The sequence below is a fragment of the Portunus trituberculatus genome, chromosome 5 (genome assembly GCF_017591435.1).
Source record: "Portunus trituberculatus isolate SZX2019 chromosome 5, ASM1759143v1, whole genome shotgun sequence".
NCBI lineage: Eukaryota > Metazoa > Arthropoda > Malacostraca > Decapoda > Portunidae > Portunus > Portunus trituberculatus.
The window spans coordinates 4,524,226-4,539,428 of NC_059259.1; the positions used below are offsets into that span (position 1 = coordinate 4,524,226).

Genomic DNA, 15,203 nt, shown 5'->3' on the forward strand with positions numbered 1-15,203 from the left:
ATGTCTCCCGTTGCCCACCGCTTGTCCCGGGACTTTTTCTTATAAAACCACTAGATAAACTGAATCACAAATTGATGAGGCAGGTTTATAGTACAGCTGATAGTGCTCTCTCTCTCTCTCTCTCTCTCTCTGGGGCACCTTCTACCCATGCCCATCCGGAATTCACTCTCCAATGACATCACATTGGCGGTAGTTGAGTATATTTGTCATTCTCCATCCAAGGGAACACAATAACGTAGCCATAAATCACTTAGTTTTTATTGATATATTATATTTTATATATGTATGTATATAACACAGGGTGCATCACTACTATACAGACATGACCACTGCTATACCCAGGGTGGAGGTCGGTTATGTACAAGCGTCAACAAGGCACATCATTGTAGTCAAACAGGTTGTAGCAATTGATTCATTCTTACTGCAACTTATAAGCTATCTAGTATTGTTTTCCTCATAGACTCTATAATTCTTAACACAACTTTTCCATCATACACACTTCAGTTAAAAAGTAATGAAATGATCAACTTTTACTTACTTTTCCTTTTCTCTACAATTACATGATTTTCTCATAACCTTTATAGTTGATTATAACCTGACTGTTATTCTCTTCATGACAAGTTTTCTCTAGTAACTAATTTGCTTCCTCAATTACACTAATCAATAGCTCCAGATTTTTTTTTTCATTAGTTTTTACTATATCCCTTAATTACATTTTTCCTTTTTATTTCATTCATAATTTCTTTTGGATTACATTTTTTTCTAATAATCTCTGTAATCATGAACTCCTAATTAATTTATTGATCTCATGAGTGATTAATCCTCAACTTCCTGAATTACATTTTTCTCATAACTTTAGTAATTCATTTTAAACTTTACAATTACATTTTCTCACGACAACGTTCACAGTAACATTTATCTCACATGCTCCAACACACTCAAGAATAGATAAATTATTTTGCATATACTGTATATATAATAATGGTAAATTTACCTCTCAGCGCATCAACAATAACAAGCAGTAGGTACATACTTATCTCCTTTATCTGGTTCTGTACAAGTTAACCCAATTCCCTGCCCAATAACACCACATGGTACCCGATCACAATATCATTATACTTGAGGCGAATCCGTAATCTTTTTAAATCCTAGGCACTTTATTATGAAGCTCCGTAGTGACTTGAACCAAAAAGACCCAAGTGTATCCCAGTGTTATGCCTCCCTATCTGGAACACCAAAGAGGAAACTGAAAGAGAGGAATGGAAGATAGTCACTGGAGGTGCAAGGAATAAGAACTGAACTCCAGGTGAAGTGAATAGTTCCCTTATAAAAGACTGGTATCACTTCCCCTCAAGCAATCTCACAGTGTAGCTTTGAATCACATTAAATAAGTAACTAATTTAAAGCTCTCAGTGCTTTTATGTAGAATACTTTGGATACATTGCCATCTTAGGTTTCTCAGAGGAAGTAAAATGTGTTTAGCAATTACTGAGTCATGTTAAAGGATTGAATATTGAGCTTGTGACTACAGCATCTTGAGGCTCTAATACAGTTGTTTTGAGGGTCTTCATGTTTCAAGTCACTACAGTTTGAATTTACTAGATATGGATGGGAGGAAAGATTTTGTGTTGTAGAATAAAGAAGATTGTTACATTGTGTTCTTTTGGAAATAGTGAGTTTTTATATACCTTTAAATCACTGTTATTGTCATCATTATCGTTTATTGACACCACATCAGCATCACTGACTCTATGTGTGGAAAATAATGACATTGAAAAAAAATGCTATAAAATGCCTGCTTGAAATTTTGAGCTCATTAGAAAAGTAAGAAATGTAAGCAAATAATAATGATGAAATAATGCAAGTTTAAGATAAGTACTATACTGCATGTATGGAAGTACTAATAATGAATAGTATTGCTAAAATGAATGCCTGTTTAAACATTAGTGTTTGGAATTTCAATGCATGGATGAAAAATAATGATGATGAATAAAATAGGATAAACAAATTCCTGTTAAAAATGCATTAGAAAAAAAAAGACAGAATAATGAAGAAAAATGTACTAGAAAACAGAAAAAAATCATCTCTAAGTGAAGAAAAAATGTAAAAAAACTACTAAAGACTAAACACACTTAGAAATTAAAGCTTAGAATATGGAAAAGCTAAAAATGAATAATGAAAAGAACACTGCACTTACAATTACTGGCGTGGATATGTGTGAAGGAAAATCGTGCACAGAATCAAACAAACAGGCGAACAAACAGGACATGAACAGTGGACTAGATCAACAAACACCGTAATTATGCAGACTGTCGCAGCGCAGCGCACGTGTTGACATATACACAGCAACAACAGCAGAACATAATGATGGAGGCAAAACACAGATTAAAAAATAAATTATGGCTTAGAAAAATTAAGAAAAAAAAAAATTAATAGATAAAAAAATAACGTATGTATTGTACGTATTGATGGATGAGATAACGTATACACAGGCTACAAACGTACATACACACAATGAATAAATGAATAATAATAGAGTAAAATAAACAATACTAGTAAGAACAAAATGCTAAAAAAAAAAATCTAAATATCTTCATCTTTTCAATCAATAAAAGCAATAAATAATACAAAAAATTGTAAATAACCATTATACATCACTTCAATTAAAAATAAACTAAGTTCCAATAAAAAATTAAAAGGAACTACTATTTCATCTAAAACACCTACAGACTTTCCCTTTTTCTCTCTACAATGTCTCTTTTTCCTTATTAAGTGGAAAATTTTACCACAAAACCAAGAAAACGTTAGGACTTAAGTACATTTAGTCTGTGCATCCCTCTAGCTGTGTCTGGGTTAGTCAACTGAGAGTCTTCTTAAAGCAATGGACCTTTGGGCGGTGGAGAAAACAATGCCTCGAGTTGTAGATTTCTCTAGGAACTCACCAAGTAAACAAACGCAAACAAACGGACTTATTCTTTGTCTTACTTTACAAACACACACCCACACACACACACACACACAGATACATGCTCTCGCTCTCTCTCTCTCTCTGCTTTTATCCTTTTCACTTAGTTTTTTCCCTCCTTCCTCTGTCAAAAACTAGAAATTTTAATAAAACACACACACACACACACACACACACACACACACACACACACACACTATGAATTTTCCCATCATCCTAATTAAAAAAAAAAGAATAAAAAACACTAATAAAAAAAGCTACAATACCTTCTAGAGAGAGGACAACTAACTGGTTACACACACAATGCAATCGGTAAAAAACTCGCGTAAAAAATACAAACAACGCATGGCTGAAAGATTTACACACTGAGGGAGACCGAGTAAAACGCAATGCTATAAAAATACTAAAAAACGTCACATGTATTACCCACTGTATCGTAAAGCACTAAGGGGACTGTATGTCTCAAACCACACAGGCACAAAAAACCTGGAAAAACGTACATGGGGGGATTCAAACGTCTATGCAAATCTCCTCTAAAGAATCCAAACTCTGCAAAACGTATCCCTGTAGGAATTTTGGCGTTTGGTTTCGTAAAGCGTGATTTAGTGCTTGCTTTGTTTTTGTTTTGTAATGTATGGTTTTCTGTTTTATTTATTTATTTATCTTTATTTTTTGTTAACCTTAATTGTTGTGATTTTGTGATTTTTTTTTTTTTTTTTACTTTCTTATTTATGTTTTTTGTTGTTGATACAATATTCTGGTTTTCTCATTTTTTTTCTTCATTGTCCAATTTATGAGTCTCAATTTTCCTTATTCTTGTTATTATTTTTTTTACAGTTCTCTTATATTCTCATTTTCTATCATCGTCTTTCTTTCAACGTGCTGGTTTTCCTATTATCATTATTATTTCCTCATTTTTGTCACTACCAGTCTTACGATCTCTTTAATTTCTCCCTCTTAATAATTTCATGATACTTTTACCTCCTCACTCTTACCATTGTCACTCTTACAGTACATACTCTTAACTTTACCCTTATCTTCCTTAACCTTATATCACACACCAATCTGTACATACAATTATTTCTTCCCAAGACACTTCATTTTGGTAGGAATCAACATTAAGGTTTTGTTTTTAGTCGTAGAGTTAAGCAATTGTATTTATATTATTACCGTATCGTAAATTATCACAGCACACACGCAGGTTTTCCATCATTGCTTCTCCGTCTTGCCTTCTCCACACAGCTGAGAGATGGTTTTGTAGTAATCCCTCTGCTGAAGTCTAGCCATACGGTATTATCACAATGTAATGCTCATGGGATGCTGCAGACAACCTCACCATTGTCTTAGGAATACACGTTCTGCACCACACATACAGGAACAGCAGAGGAGTGTGACAATTGGTAAAACATCACGTATATGTCAAACCATAGGGAAAATAGTGCAATTCTTCTATCTGACTTGTCTTAAAGCACTAACGTCATTACAAAGTCTAGTTTATCCACCATTTTAGCACCATAGTCTCTCTCTCATATGCATCTTTATCATTTTTATCAATTTTGACTCTTCATGTTTCTTGGTATGATTCTTAGTGGTTGCTTCTCCTTGTGACCTGTTTCTCATTGTTGTCACTGATGGGGCATTAGGTTGTAGCTCAATTAACTTAGATGAACTAGAAGAGAAGGGAATAATTCTGTTTCTGATCCAAGGCAATGACAAAGTTTCTACAATAAATTTGATGTATTATAAGACCAAGAAAAATAAAGGGCTGTGTTTTCTGTTGCAATGCCACATAACTAATAGTATTTCATATGACTTGCCTTGTGCATCTAGGAAACACTTAGAGAAAATTAGAAGAGAAGGGAATAATTCTGCTTTTGACCCAAGGCAATGAGAAAGTTTCCATGATAAATTTGATGCATTATAAGCTCAAGAAAATAAATGGTTGTTTTTTCCATATGACTTGCCTTGTGCATCTAGGAAACACTTCAGTACTTTGCCAGGATTAGTAATGACTTTCTAGAATAAATCCAGTAATGAGAACAGGTACAGTGGAACCATGTGTGCTTTGGGATCCTAGAGGTCTCCAAGCGCACGGGTTTGAATCCTGTCCATGGTCTGAGTGTAGGTTGGGCTTCCTCACTCGGGGCAACGGTTTCCTAGTGGGTGGGCTTTAAGATAGGAGGTACCCTAAAAAGTATCCCCTTTAGCCTATAAATTCTCGTGAAAAGCCCACATGGTATAAAAAAAAAAAAGGAAAAGAATGGGATGTTTTTCTTGTTGTTTTTCTCAATTGTCACACTCCACACGGTTTCCTGCAAATGGGCTGGCTCACGTATCTAGGAAACACTTTAGCACACCAGGATTAGTACAGCAGTGTGTTAGTTTTCTCTATCACATCACTCATCATTCCAACTCTCCTCTGAAGTGTTAGTCGACTCTCCTGTTCTTCTGTACATGGTTAAGGAACAATTTATAACATGCCAGGTTAGGAACGTGTACTCTCATTATCACATCGTAAACACCAATCACATAAACACTGGACGCTTCAATCTCTACCTTCCCCATCCCACCAATTAATGGGTTTCCACACACCACCATCACTTATTGTTATATACACCAACCAGCATCTCTGAGTAAAATGGACTGAATGCTTTAATCTTATATGTTTCTATTTTTCATTCCAAACTTAACAAATCTCTTTATCTGGTTACCTTCTCCCAACGCAGTCAAATACACCATGTTTTCCTCTCTAGTAAGGCAGAATGATCACTACACATTGCAGAACTCCAACACAAACACTGACTTCTTCCTACACACAAGCACACACACACACGTACACACACAAACATGCCAAACTCTCACAAAGTCCCTCCCCACTTGACCTAAATCTTCATGCCCTCCTGTAACATTTAATTCTACTACTCTGGTACTAACAATGCGAAAAAGACCTAAACATACACAATACTTTCCAGGGGTTGTATTTACATTAATATATACAAGCGATTAAACAGTAACTTCCCTTAGTACACTCATACACTTGTTCTTCCTGCTTCATTCCTTCATACTACAGGTTCTTTCACTCCTTATACACTCTTCCTACTTGGTCTTAGTACTCAAATATTCCTTCTACTCTTTCGTACTATTTATTTTTTTCATTCATACACTCTTCCTGCTTGTTCTTCCTCCTTCATTCCTTCACACAATATTGCTATAGTTTCTTTTGCTCCTTTTCATACTTATACACTCTTCTTACTTGGTCTTAGTACTCAAATATTCCTTCTCCTCTTTCCTACTTTTTTTTCTATTTATTTCTTCCATTCATACTCTCTCTACTTCTTTCTTCTGTTTCATTCCTTCATACAAGATTGCTGGTGCTTCTTTCACTCCTTTTCATACTTGTACACTCTTCTTACTTGGTTCTACTACTCCATTATTCCTCCCTACTTCTTCCTATTTACTCCTTTCATTCATACACCCTCCCAATTTCTTCTTCCTTGTAACCTCTTCCTCACACACTTTCTCCTCCCTCCTGCTTACTTCACTACACTCCTAAACCATCACTACTTTTCCTACTCTTCTCTACTCCTTCCCCTATCCAATACCCTGTCACTCCTCCTTCCTGCTTACTTCACTACACTCCTAAACCATCGCTACTTCTTCCTACTCTTCTCTACTCCTTCCCTGTCCAAAGTACCATGTCAGTAACTGCTTGCCATCTACATCAAACAGATCTGACTGACTTTGTGACCTAATGCCGTCTCTCACTACTCTATGGCTACACACTCTTGTCCTTCTGTTATTCAGCTGAGGCTCTGAACACTGAGGTTAGCAAAGGGTCCATGTACTGTGTTGGGTTGTTAAATGTTGTGGTTATTGGTGTAGTGGTTTTGCAGTTTATTCTGTTGTTTGCTGTTTAGTTTTTCCAGTTTTGTTTCTCTCTCTCTCTCTCTCTCTCTCTCTCTCTCTCTCTCTCTTTTGTTGTGTTTTGAATGGTCTGTTCGTGTTTTCTGGGAGGTTTTGTGTGTGTGTGTGTGTGTGTTTTTATGTATGTTTGTCTCTCTCTCTCTCTCTCTCTCTCTCTCTCTCTCTCTCTCTCTCTCTCTCTCTCTCTCTCTCTCTCTCTCTCTCTCTCTCTCTCTCACTACTGTTTATTGTCAGTACATAGCCATTATTCTCATTATTGTCATTCACGAGTCATTTACTTCTAGTTTGGTTCGGTTAACTCAGGAAGTGGAGGGAAAGTAACTGTGTTTTCGATACATGTCAACGATAAACTTTCTGGAATTCCTCTGATGCATGATAATAAAGAGAAGGGTAGACAGATGAGCAACAGGATCAATATTAAGAGCAGAGAGCAAGAAAGAGAACCAGGTCAAGAGTAGAAGGATGAACGATGGAGAGGTCAAAAGAGAACAAGAAATAGAGGAAAGGATGTCAGAAAAGAGGGAGAATGAGAAACGAGCAAATGAAGAACAAGAACGTGAACAAAATTAAGAATGTGAACGATATAAAAAAAAGGAAGAATATTCCAATATACAAAAAATTTTCTGAAATACAAGAAAAAACATTCCGATTACAAAAACACACAACAATAATCATGAAAAGACAAGTAAATGAGAAACATCTTTAAATTCCATGGCCAAAAATTAAAACAACACTAAAACAATAAAAAAAAATCTAAGCTAGAATAAAAAGTGAAAAATATGAAATTGAAATAAGATCAATTAGGAATGATTTGAAAATAAAACAGAAAGTAAAATGAATACAGAAAAGTAGATATGCACCAAAAAAACACACTCTCTCTCTCTCTTTCTCTCTCTCTCTCTCTCTCTCAACCAAACAAATCAAAACAACACAGTAAAGAAGAGTGGCATTTTTACCTTAGCGTAGACAAACACACCACCACTACCACTTCACCACACTACCACTACCACCACCACTACCACCACACCCCCACACTACCGCTTGGGGCCGGGACACACCCTCTGCTAGGCAACCTGGAGCTTCTGGAAGTTGCTGGCCATCTCGAGGACCTTACTGTTGCGGGAGACTGGAGGACGTGTCTGTGGAGGGCGACCAAGTTAGGAGTGGTGAGATGAGCTTTGTTGACTGACTGATGGATAAAGAGATGGACTAAAGTAATGGATAGATAGTAGATGCATTAGTTGTTTTAATACATGGATAGATAGATTTTTAAATTGACTGATAGTGTTAAATAGACAGATGGAATAGTTGACTGATGTGATAGATTGATAGATAGATAGAGATTGATGGGTAAACAGATAGACTAAAGTGATGGATAGATAGTAGATGCATTAGTTGTTTTAATAGAGAGATAGATAGATTGTTAAATTGACTCATAGTGTTAGATAGACAGATGAAATAGTTGATTGACATGATAGATAGATAGATAGATAGATAGAGAGATAGAATGACTGACAAATACAAAGACAGAGTGGTGCCTAAGAATCCAAATTTAATTTTTTTTTTCAGAATGTTCTTACTGTAAAAAATAATTGGATTTTAAAACTATTTTCCCTACCAGTGAAATTGAATTAATCCATTACTAAGCTTCAAGGAAAAACACTTTTAACAGCAAATAAACATGGTTACCAGTATGTATCTGAGGAAAAGAGGAGAGAGAGGTAGCAGCAACAGTTGAAGTAGTAATAGTAGTAATAGTAGTGGAAGTAGTAGCAAATAAAATCAACATTCTTTAAATACGCACACACATGTATGTACATACAGACAATGACTATTTCTTTTCTGTATTATGTATGTATATAGTTCAAACTTTATGCATTATATATAGTACTAGGAATAAATCTTTACTCACACACACACACACACACACCTTCCTCCCCCTCACCTCGATAATAATTTCTTCAGAGTCCGGCGTCTTGGTGTGTTTGAGTCTGCCTTCCCTGCGCTGCCTCACCAACACCCTCCAGTCCTCTGCTGTCTGCTGGCCCTGCCCTGCGTCACCCTTCCCCTGCTCACCCGGAGACCCGCCTGTGGGAGGGGCTGAAGGGGCTGTGGATGGGGCTGGAGTGTCGGCAGGGGGCTGAGTTCGCACGGTGACAGTGAAGGATGGTGTGGCTGGATTTGTTGTGCTTATGCTTCCCACTCTTGACAGGATGTTAGAGGAGATGGGAGGATGTGTTGGGGCTGGCGGTGATGGCGTTGGTGCTGGTGGTGATGGGGAGGGGGTGACTGGGGATGGGGTGAGGGCGGGGGGTGATGTGCCAAGTGCTGGACTGGTGCCTGGGCGGTCCGGTGGGTAGCTGGCACTCATGAAGCGTCTCCTAGCGGCACTTATGTCCAGCGGCGAGACTTCCACCTCAATGCCATCCTGCGATGCCTCCTTCGTGTCCACACTCCCTAGGGATTTCCTGTGCGGTGTGTCCTGTGGTGCTGTGGTGGGCTGTGGTGGTGCTGTGTCCTCCTGTGATGCCTGAGGTCTCGGTGGCCAGATAATCGCTGAGCCTGGTCTAGCAGCCATGGCAGGTTTGGTTTGTTGATTGACTGGGGCTCTGATGGGCACTGGTGAGGAGACACTGCCCTCACTCTCATTGCCACTGCTCACCTCACTGCCACTCATCCTGTTGCTCAGTATCTTGCTGTACACTGTCGGAGGAGTGGCACTGCTGTCGGTGCTGGGCTGGGGGGACTTGGAGGTGCTGGCAGTGGTCTGGGGGGATTTAGTGGTGCTGGCAGTGGTTGGGGGAGTCTTAGGGGTAGTGGCAGTGGTCTGTGGTCTGTTCACCTGTTCGTTAGCCGAAGAGACTGGGGGAGGCATGAAGGACAATGCAGGATTCCCGACGGATTTGCGATTGTATGAAATAGCGTTTATGCCGATCTTCTGTGCGTCTGTGGCTGGTGAGGTGTTGACGGGAGGTCGCGGTGATGTGCTGGAGGGCCGCACTGAGCTCACCACCATCTCAGACACCTCGCTGGACGCCTCAACACCGGTGTCCTCAATGCTCGTCTCAAACAGCTCCTTATCCGAGTCCTTGATCTTGAAGGACCGCCGTGCAAACACCTTGAAGAGCTCCGGCTGGTCCCTGGAGGTTATTGGAGTGGTGGTGGCGGCAGCGGCGGAACGTTCGGCTGTGGGTGTTCTGTCAGTCACCACCGGCCGTCTCAGCTGCACCCGCTCCTGTTCTGGTGTTTCAGTGTTGCCTTCACCATCAATCACTCCTGAAGGAGAGACATCCCTAGTATCCTTCAGGAGAGGGCGGGATCCTTGCATGCTTGCCTTCCTTGTGACGTCCTTGGCAGCTGCAGGAGTTGGTGCGTCCTTCACTGCCATGTCCTTCTTCAGGGGGTTCAAGTCAGGCTCTGTTGGTGTGTCCTTCGGGATGTCCATAGAACCTGTATCCTTCCTTGGGACATCCTCCTCTTCTTTCCTGCCACCTTTCTCCTGCTCAGTGTCATAGATAACAGACTGGCCCTTGCTCTCGACGCGGTTCAGCTGTATACGCATGAACTCCGGCACTGCTACACTCTCGGAATCATTCATGGGTGCCGGGAGACGCTTCACACTGGCCTCCCTCCTCAGTGGTCTTCTTGGAGGTGTCTGCTCACCCTCTGGTTCCTGCTGGGGTGTTCCTGGGGGCGGCTCCTCTTTGGGTAACACCTGTGGCTGCGTCTGGCTCAGGGACCTTCGAGGGGTGGCTTTGGGGGTCTCTGTCTTGCGGTCTGGCTTGATTGACTCCACTAGTGTGTCGAGGAGTGACTGTTTTGCCGCTGCCATCGCCGCCTGCTTGGCCTCGCATGTCTTGGTGGTGGTGGTGTGCTTGGTGTGCTCCTCCCTGATGTGTTGTTCCTTGTTGAGTTGTTCCTTCATGTGCTGCTCCTTGATGTGCTGCTCTATGATGTGTTCCCTGGCAGCGTGTTCCTTGGCCAGCTGCTCCTTCGTCACTTGTTCCTTGGTGAGCGTTTCCCTGGTGTGGTGCTCCCTGTGGTGTGTGGTGGTGGTGGTGGTCTCAGTCACTGTCATCTGGTCCACACTTGAAGCCTTCCTCATCTGGTCCTCCACTTCCCTGGGCTGCTGGTTGAGGCTGGAGTCCAGGGAGAAGGGACCTGAGCTGGTGTCTGCAGAGCTAGGGTGTGGCGGTCCCCTGGGGTGGCCTGGCTGGGGGTACGGCCGTATGAACACCCCAGGGAGAGGCGTGGTGGTTAGGGACTCTGTGGAGGAGCGCTGTGGGGAGGCCGTGGTTACTGTGGGGGGTGTGGCAGTGGGGGTGGAGCGCTGGGTGGGCTTCCTTGTGTCATCGCCATCAATGCTTTCCAGCGAGGAGGACAACCTGGATGCCTTGGTGGGCGTGGTGCTCTGCTCATCAGCCGTGGCGTGAGAGGACACCTTGCGACGGAGTGCCTCGCGATGCACCGGCGCCTGCTCCTCCCGGAAACTCTTGGCTTTCCTCACCCCTTGTGGCCAGGCACTCGCAGCCACACCGCCACCCTGCACATCCTCCGGCGACTGTGGAACCTCCCTGCTGCCTCGCTCCTTGCTGGGGTCCCTGGGGCGTCCCGAGGGAGGCAGCGCATGTCCATCCTGCCGGGGTTTTGAGCTACCAATGAGGAATCTTGGACTGGAGGTTTCGTGGCGGCGGTCCTTTGATGCGCGCTGCTCCGTGCCACGCCGCAATGGACTGACGCTGTTCTCTCGGCTCTCCTCGCCACTTCCACGGGAGTGTCGGCGTCCTGCGCGCTTGCTGGTGCTGCCAAACAGACGCTGGAACAATGGCTGATCCTCGCGCCGCTCCTCCTTGCGCTCTGGTGTGGCTGTGTCGGGGCTGTTCTGGGGCTCCCTGACTGCTGGGCTCTCCTCCATGCTCACTGTTCAAGGGAAGGACGCAGGGATAAACATTAATGAACAGGGAAGAAAGGGAGTTGTCATTTTACTTTTAATGGATTGTTGGGCTCTCCTTCATGTTCATTGTTCAAGGGAAGGACAATGGAATGAACTCTAGTGAACAGGAAAGAAAAGGAGCTGTCATTTTATTTTCTATGGATCTATTTTTTTTTTTAAAGTAGTGTGAAGTCATTTTATTTTCTATGGATCTATTTTTTTTTTTTTTAAAGTAGTGTGGAGGCAGAGACAAAGAAAGTAGTGTTGATTGAGTAGAAGAGAAAATTTATGTTTCTGAGGTTCTGTGTTTCAGGGATATGTGTGGATATAAGAAGCAGCATCATTATCACCATCAGCCGTGCAAAATGTACGTACATAGAGAAAAAGAAAAACAAAAACAAAAAAAACAAGAGCATGAAATATAAACAAAAGGAAATATGTAAGAACTGGAAAATGAATACGTAAATAAACAGCCTCACCATCATCATCATCAGTTGCCAAATATACGTAAAAAATCTAAATAAAAAAAAAAAAAAATGAAAAGAAACATACGTAGAAAAAAATAATAAAAAAAGCCTCAGAATCAAATATACATAAAAATAAACAACAATACATAAAAAAATATATAACAGTAAAAGAAAATATGAAAAGAAAAAAAAAAAAAAAAAAAAAATAGATATAGAAAACGGCCTCACCATCATCTCCATCAGGGTTGCCAAAAAAAAATCAACATAGAAAACGGGCTTACCATCATCTTCAGGGGTAACTTGAGTAGAAGGTACAGGGGTGGGGGGAGCTGGGGCGGGGGTGGCGGCGGCGGGGTGTTGTGGGGTGCTGGAGGGGCGAGGACCGGAGGGGTGTCTGCTGTTGGCCTCCTCTATCACGTCAGGAAGACTGATCTGCCCGCCAATCTGTGGGAGAGAGGAGGAGGAGCGTTAGTGGAGGAAGGAGGAGGAGGAGGAGGAAGAGGAGGAGGTGGAGGAGGAGGAGGATGTGAAAATGAGGAGGTGTAAGTGATGTAATGGGAAGAGGAGGAGGAGGTGGTGAAGATAGAGGAGGAGAAGATTAGATGAAGAAGAGGAGGAAGAGGACGAGGAGGACGAGGTAGAGGTATAAGAAAAAGAAGAAGAAGAAGAGGAAGAGGAGGAGGAGGAGTAGGAGAAAAAAAAATTGATGAGGAATAGGGGAAAGAGGAAGAGGAAGAAGAAGAGGAGGAAGCGGAAGAAAAAAATTAGGGTAGTTTTAACAACACTGTAGTGAGTGAGTGTGTGTGTGTGTGTGTGTGTGTGTGTGTGACTAAGAATGTGTGTGTGCGTTTATAAGACATAGCAACAGGGCCACTTAACACACACACACACACACACACACACACCTGACACCACAAACATGCTGACACATACACACACCCCCACCACCACCACCACCACCACCAGCCTTACTTGCGTGGCTCTCCTCGATCTGGGTGCACCGTGAGTCCTCCTTGGCCTGACTGCAATCTTATGGAGGGCTGCTTGGTGACTCAATCGTACTGCCCCTGCTACTGGTTCATGATCTGGTGGTTAGGAAGGCTGTGTCAGGGCACGTCAGGCTGTGTTAGGCTGTGAATGATTCTGGGTACTGTCCAAGATGTGTTATGTGTTGTATGGTGTGAGATGTAGTGTTAGAAATGGAAGTGTTAGTGTTAGGAAGGCTGTGTCAGGCTGTGAAGTATCCTGGGTGCTGTTTAAGATGTGTTATGTCGTGTGTGGTGCGAGATATTCTGTTAGGAAGGCTGTGTTAGGCTGTGTTAGGTTGTGAGGGATGTGCTATAAATTGTATGGTGTGAGATACAGTGTTAGAAATTAAAGTAGTGTTATATAGTGTTAAAATGAAGTGTTAAGTGGTATAATTAGTAAAGAGTTGTGTTTCCATAGCAACATGTGGTGTTATCCAGTGTTACATTGAGTGTTGAGTGTGTTAATGAAGTCAGAATGGATGTTAGAGAAGACTAGATGTGTTAAGTAGATTTCTGGGCAGTAAATGGTGTTAGGTGGGATAAAGGAGTGTTGCAAGGAGTGTTAGAAGCAGTACAGGTCTTGTGTTGTGCTAGCTACGGTGTTAGAAAAAAAGCAGTGTTAGATAGTGTTAGATTGAGTACAGGAACAGTGTTAAGTGGTATAAGTAATGGATAGTGGTGTTTTTGGTAGTGAAAAGTGGTGTTATTCAGTGTTGTATTGAATGTTGAGAGTGTTTCAAGTTTGCAGGTGTGTTAGTAAGGAAAATTAAGAGTGTTAGATACGTTTCTGGGCAGTAAATGGTGTTAGACTAAATTGAGTGTTGCAAAGAGAGTTAGAAGTAGTAGCAGTGTTAGGAAAAGAGTTAGGAAAGGTAATAGAAACACAAGAATGAGTGTTAGAAAGAAATGTGTGTTAGGTGTGTGTTTTTTTAAGGGACAGTAAATGGTATTAGAATAAATTAAATGTTGCAAAGAGTGTTAGAAGTAGTAACAGTGATGGATAAGGAGAAATAGTAGAGAATGAGGTTAGGAAGGCAATCATAAGTGTTAGAAAAATAGAAAATCGAGTCAGTCAAGGTGAAATATTTGAGAAGTGTTGAATAGAGTGATACATGAAGAAAAAAAAAAATTAAAAGTAGAAGAATAATTTTAAATAGTGTGTGTGTGTGTGTGTGTGTGTGTGTGTGTGTGTGTGTTAGAGAAAAAATCTCACTATTTCACCCCAGACATTGAAATCAGTACCAAAAAGCAGACAAAATTCCCACAAGAGCAGAAAAATCACCCTAGAAATGCCAAAATCACCCTAAAACCCAAATTATTCACCCTAGAATGCCAATAGTCACCCTGAAAAACAAATATTGCCCTAAAAAGCAGAAACTCACCCGTCGACACATTAAAATCACCCTAGACAAGCCAAAATCACCCTAGACACATTAAAACTACCCTAAACCAACCAAAATCGCCCTAAACAAGCTAAAATCACCCTAGACATTGTAAATAAGTCACCCTAACGTACATAGACGCAGCAAAATATACATATACAAACACATATGCAGGTTAAAAGTATACATAGTGTTTTTTTTAATCATTAGTGAGTGAATAATGATGACAGTATGAGTAATAATGCCTTTTGGTTGAAGAATGAAGGGAAAGAAGGAGGAGGAGGAGGAGGAGGAGGAGGAGGAGGAGGAGGAGGAGGAGGAGGAGGAGGAGAAGAAGAAGAAGGAAAAAAAGAGAAGGGTAAAAAAATAACAAGAAGAATAAAGAATAGAAGATAAATGAGGAAAAGGGAACAAAAACTGAAGGAAGTAAAGGAAGGAAAAAGGATAATAGAGAATAACAAATAGAAAAACGAGAGAAAGGCGGAATAAAATGAGGAAAAACAA

The 15,203-nt window shown here is 41.1% G+C and overlaps 1 protein-coding gene across 6 annotated transcripts in view; it reads right to left on the minus strand.

Moving 5' to 3' along the window:
- Window positions 1-242: 242 nt before the first annotated feature.
- LOC123513628 (serine/arginine repetitive matrix protein 2-like) overlaps window positions 243-15,203 on the minus strand; it is a 45,376-nt gene continuing 30,415 nt past the window's right edge. For 4 of the 6 annotated variants that reach the window (XM_045270906.1, XM_045270900.1, XM_045270935.1 and 1 more), the window contains 4 exons: window positions 13,262-13,374; window positions 12,571-12,733; window positions 8,835-11,809; window positions 243-8,078 (listed from right to left, as the gene is read on the minus strand). In XM_045270906.1, the coding sequence (XP_045126841.1) occupies window positions 7,905-8,078; window positions 8,835-11,809; window positions 12,571-12,733; window positions 13,262-13,374 (3,425 nt within the window). In that variant the 3' untranslated portion in view covers window positions 243-7,904. The remainder of the gene's footprint in view (window positions 8,079-8,834; window positions 11,810-12,570; window positions 12,734-13,261; window positions 13,375-15,203) is intronic. The other 2 variants (XM_045270942.1, XM_045270916.1) reach the window with 1 other exon arrangement.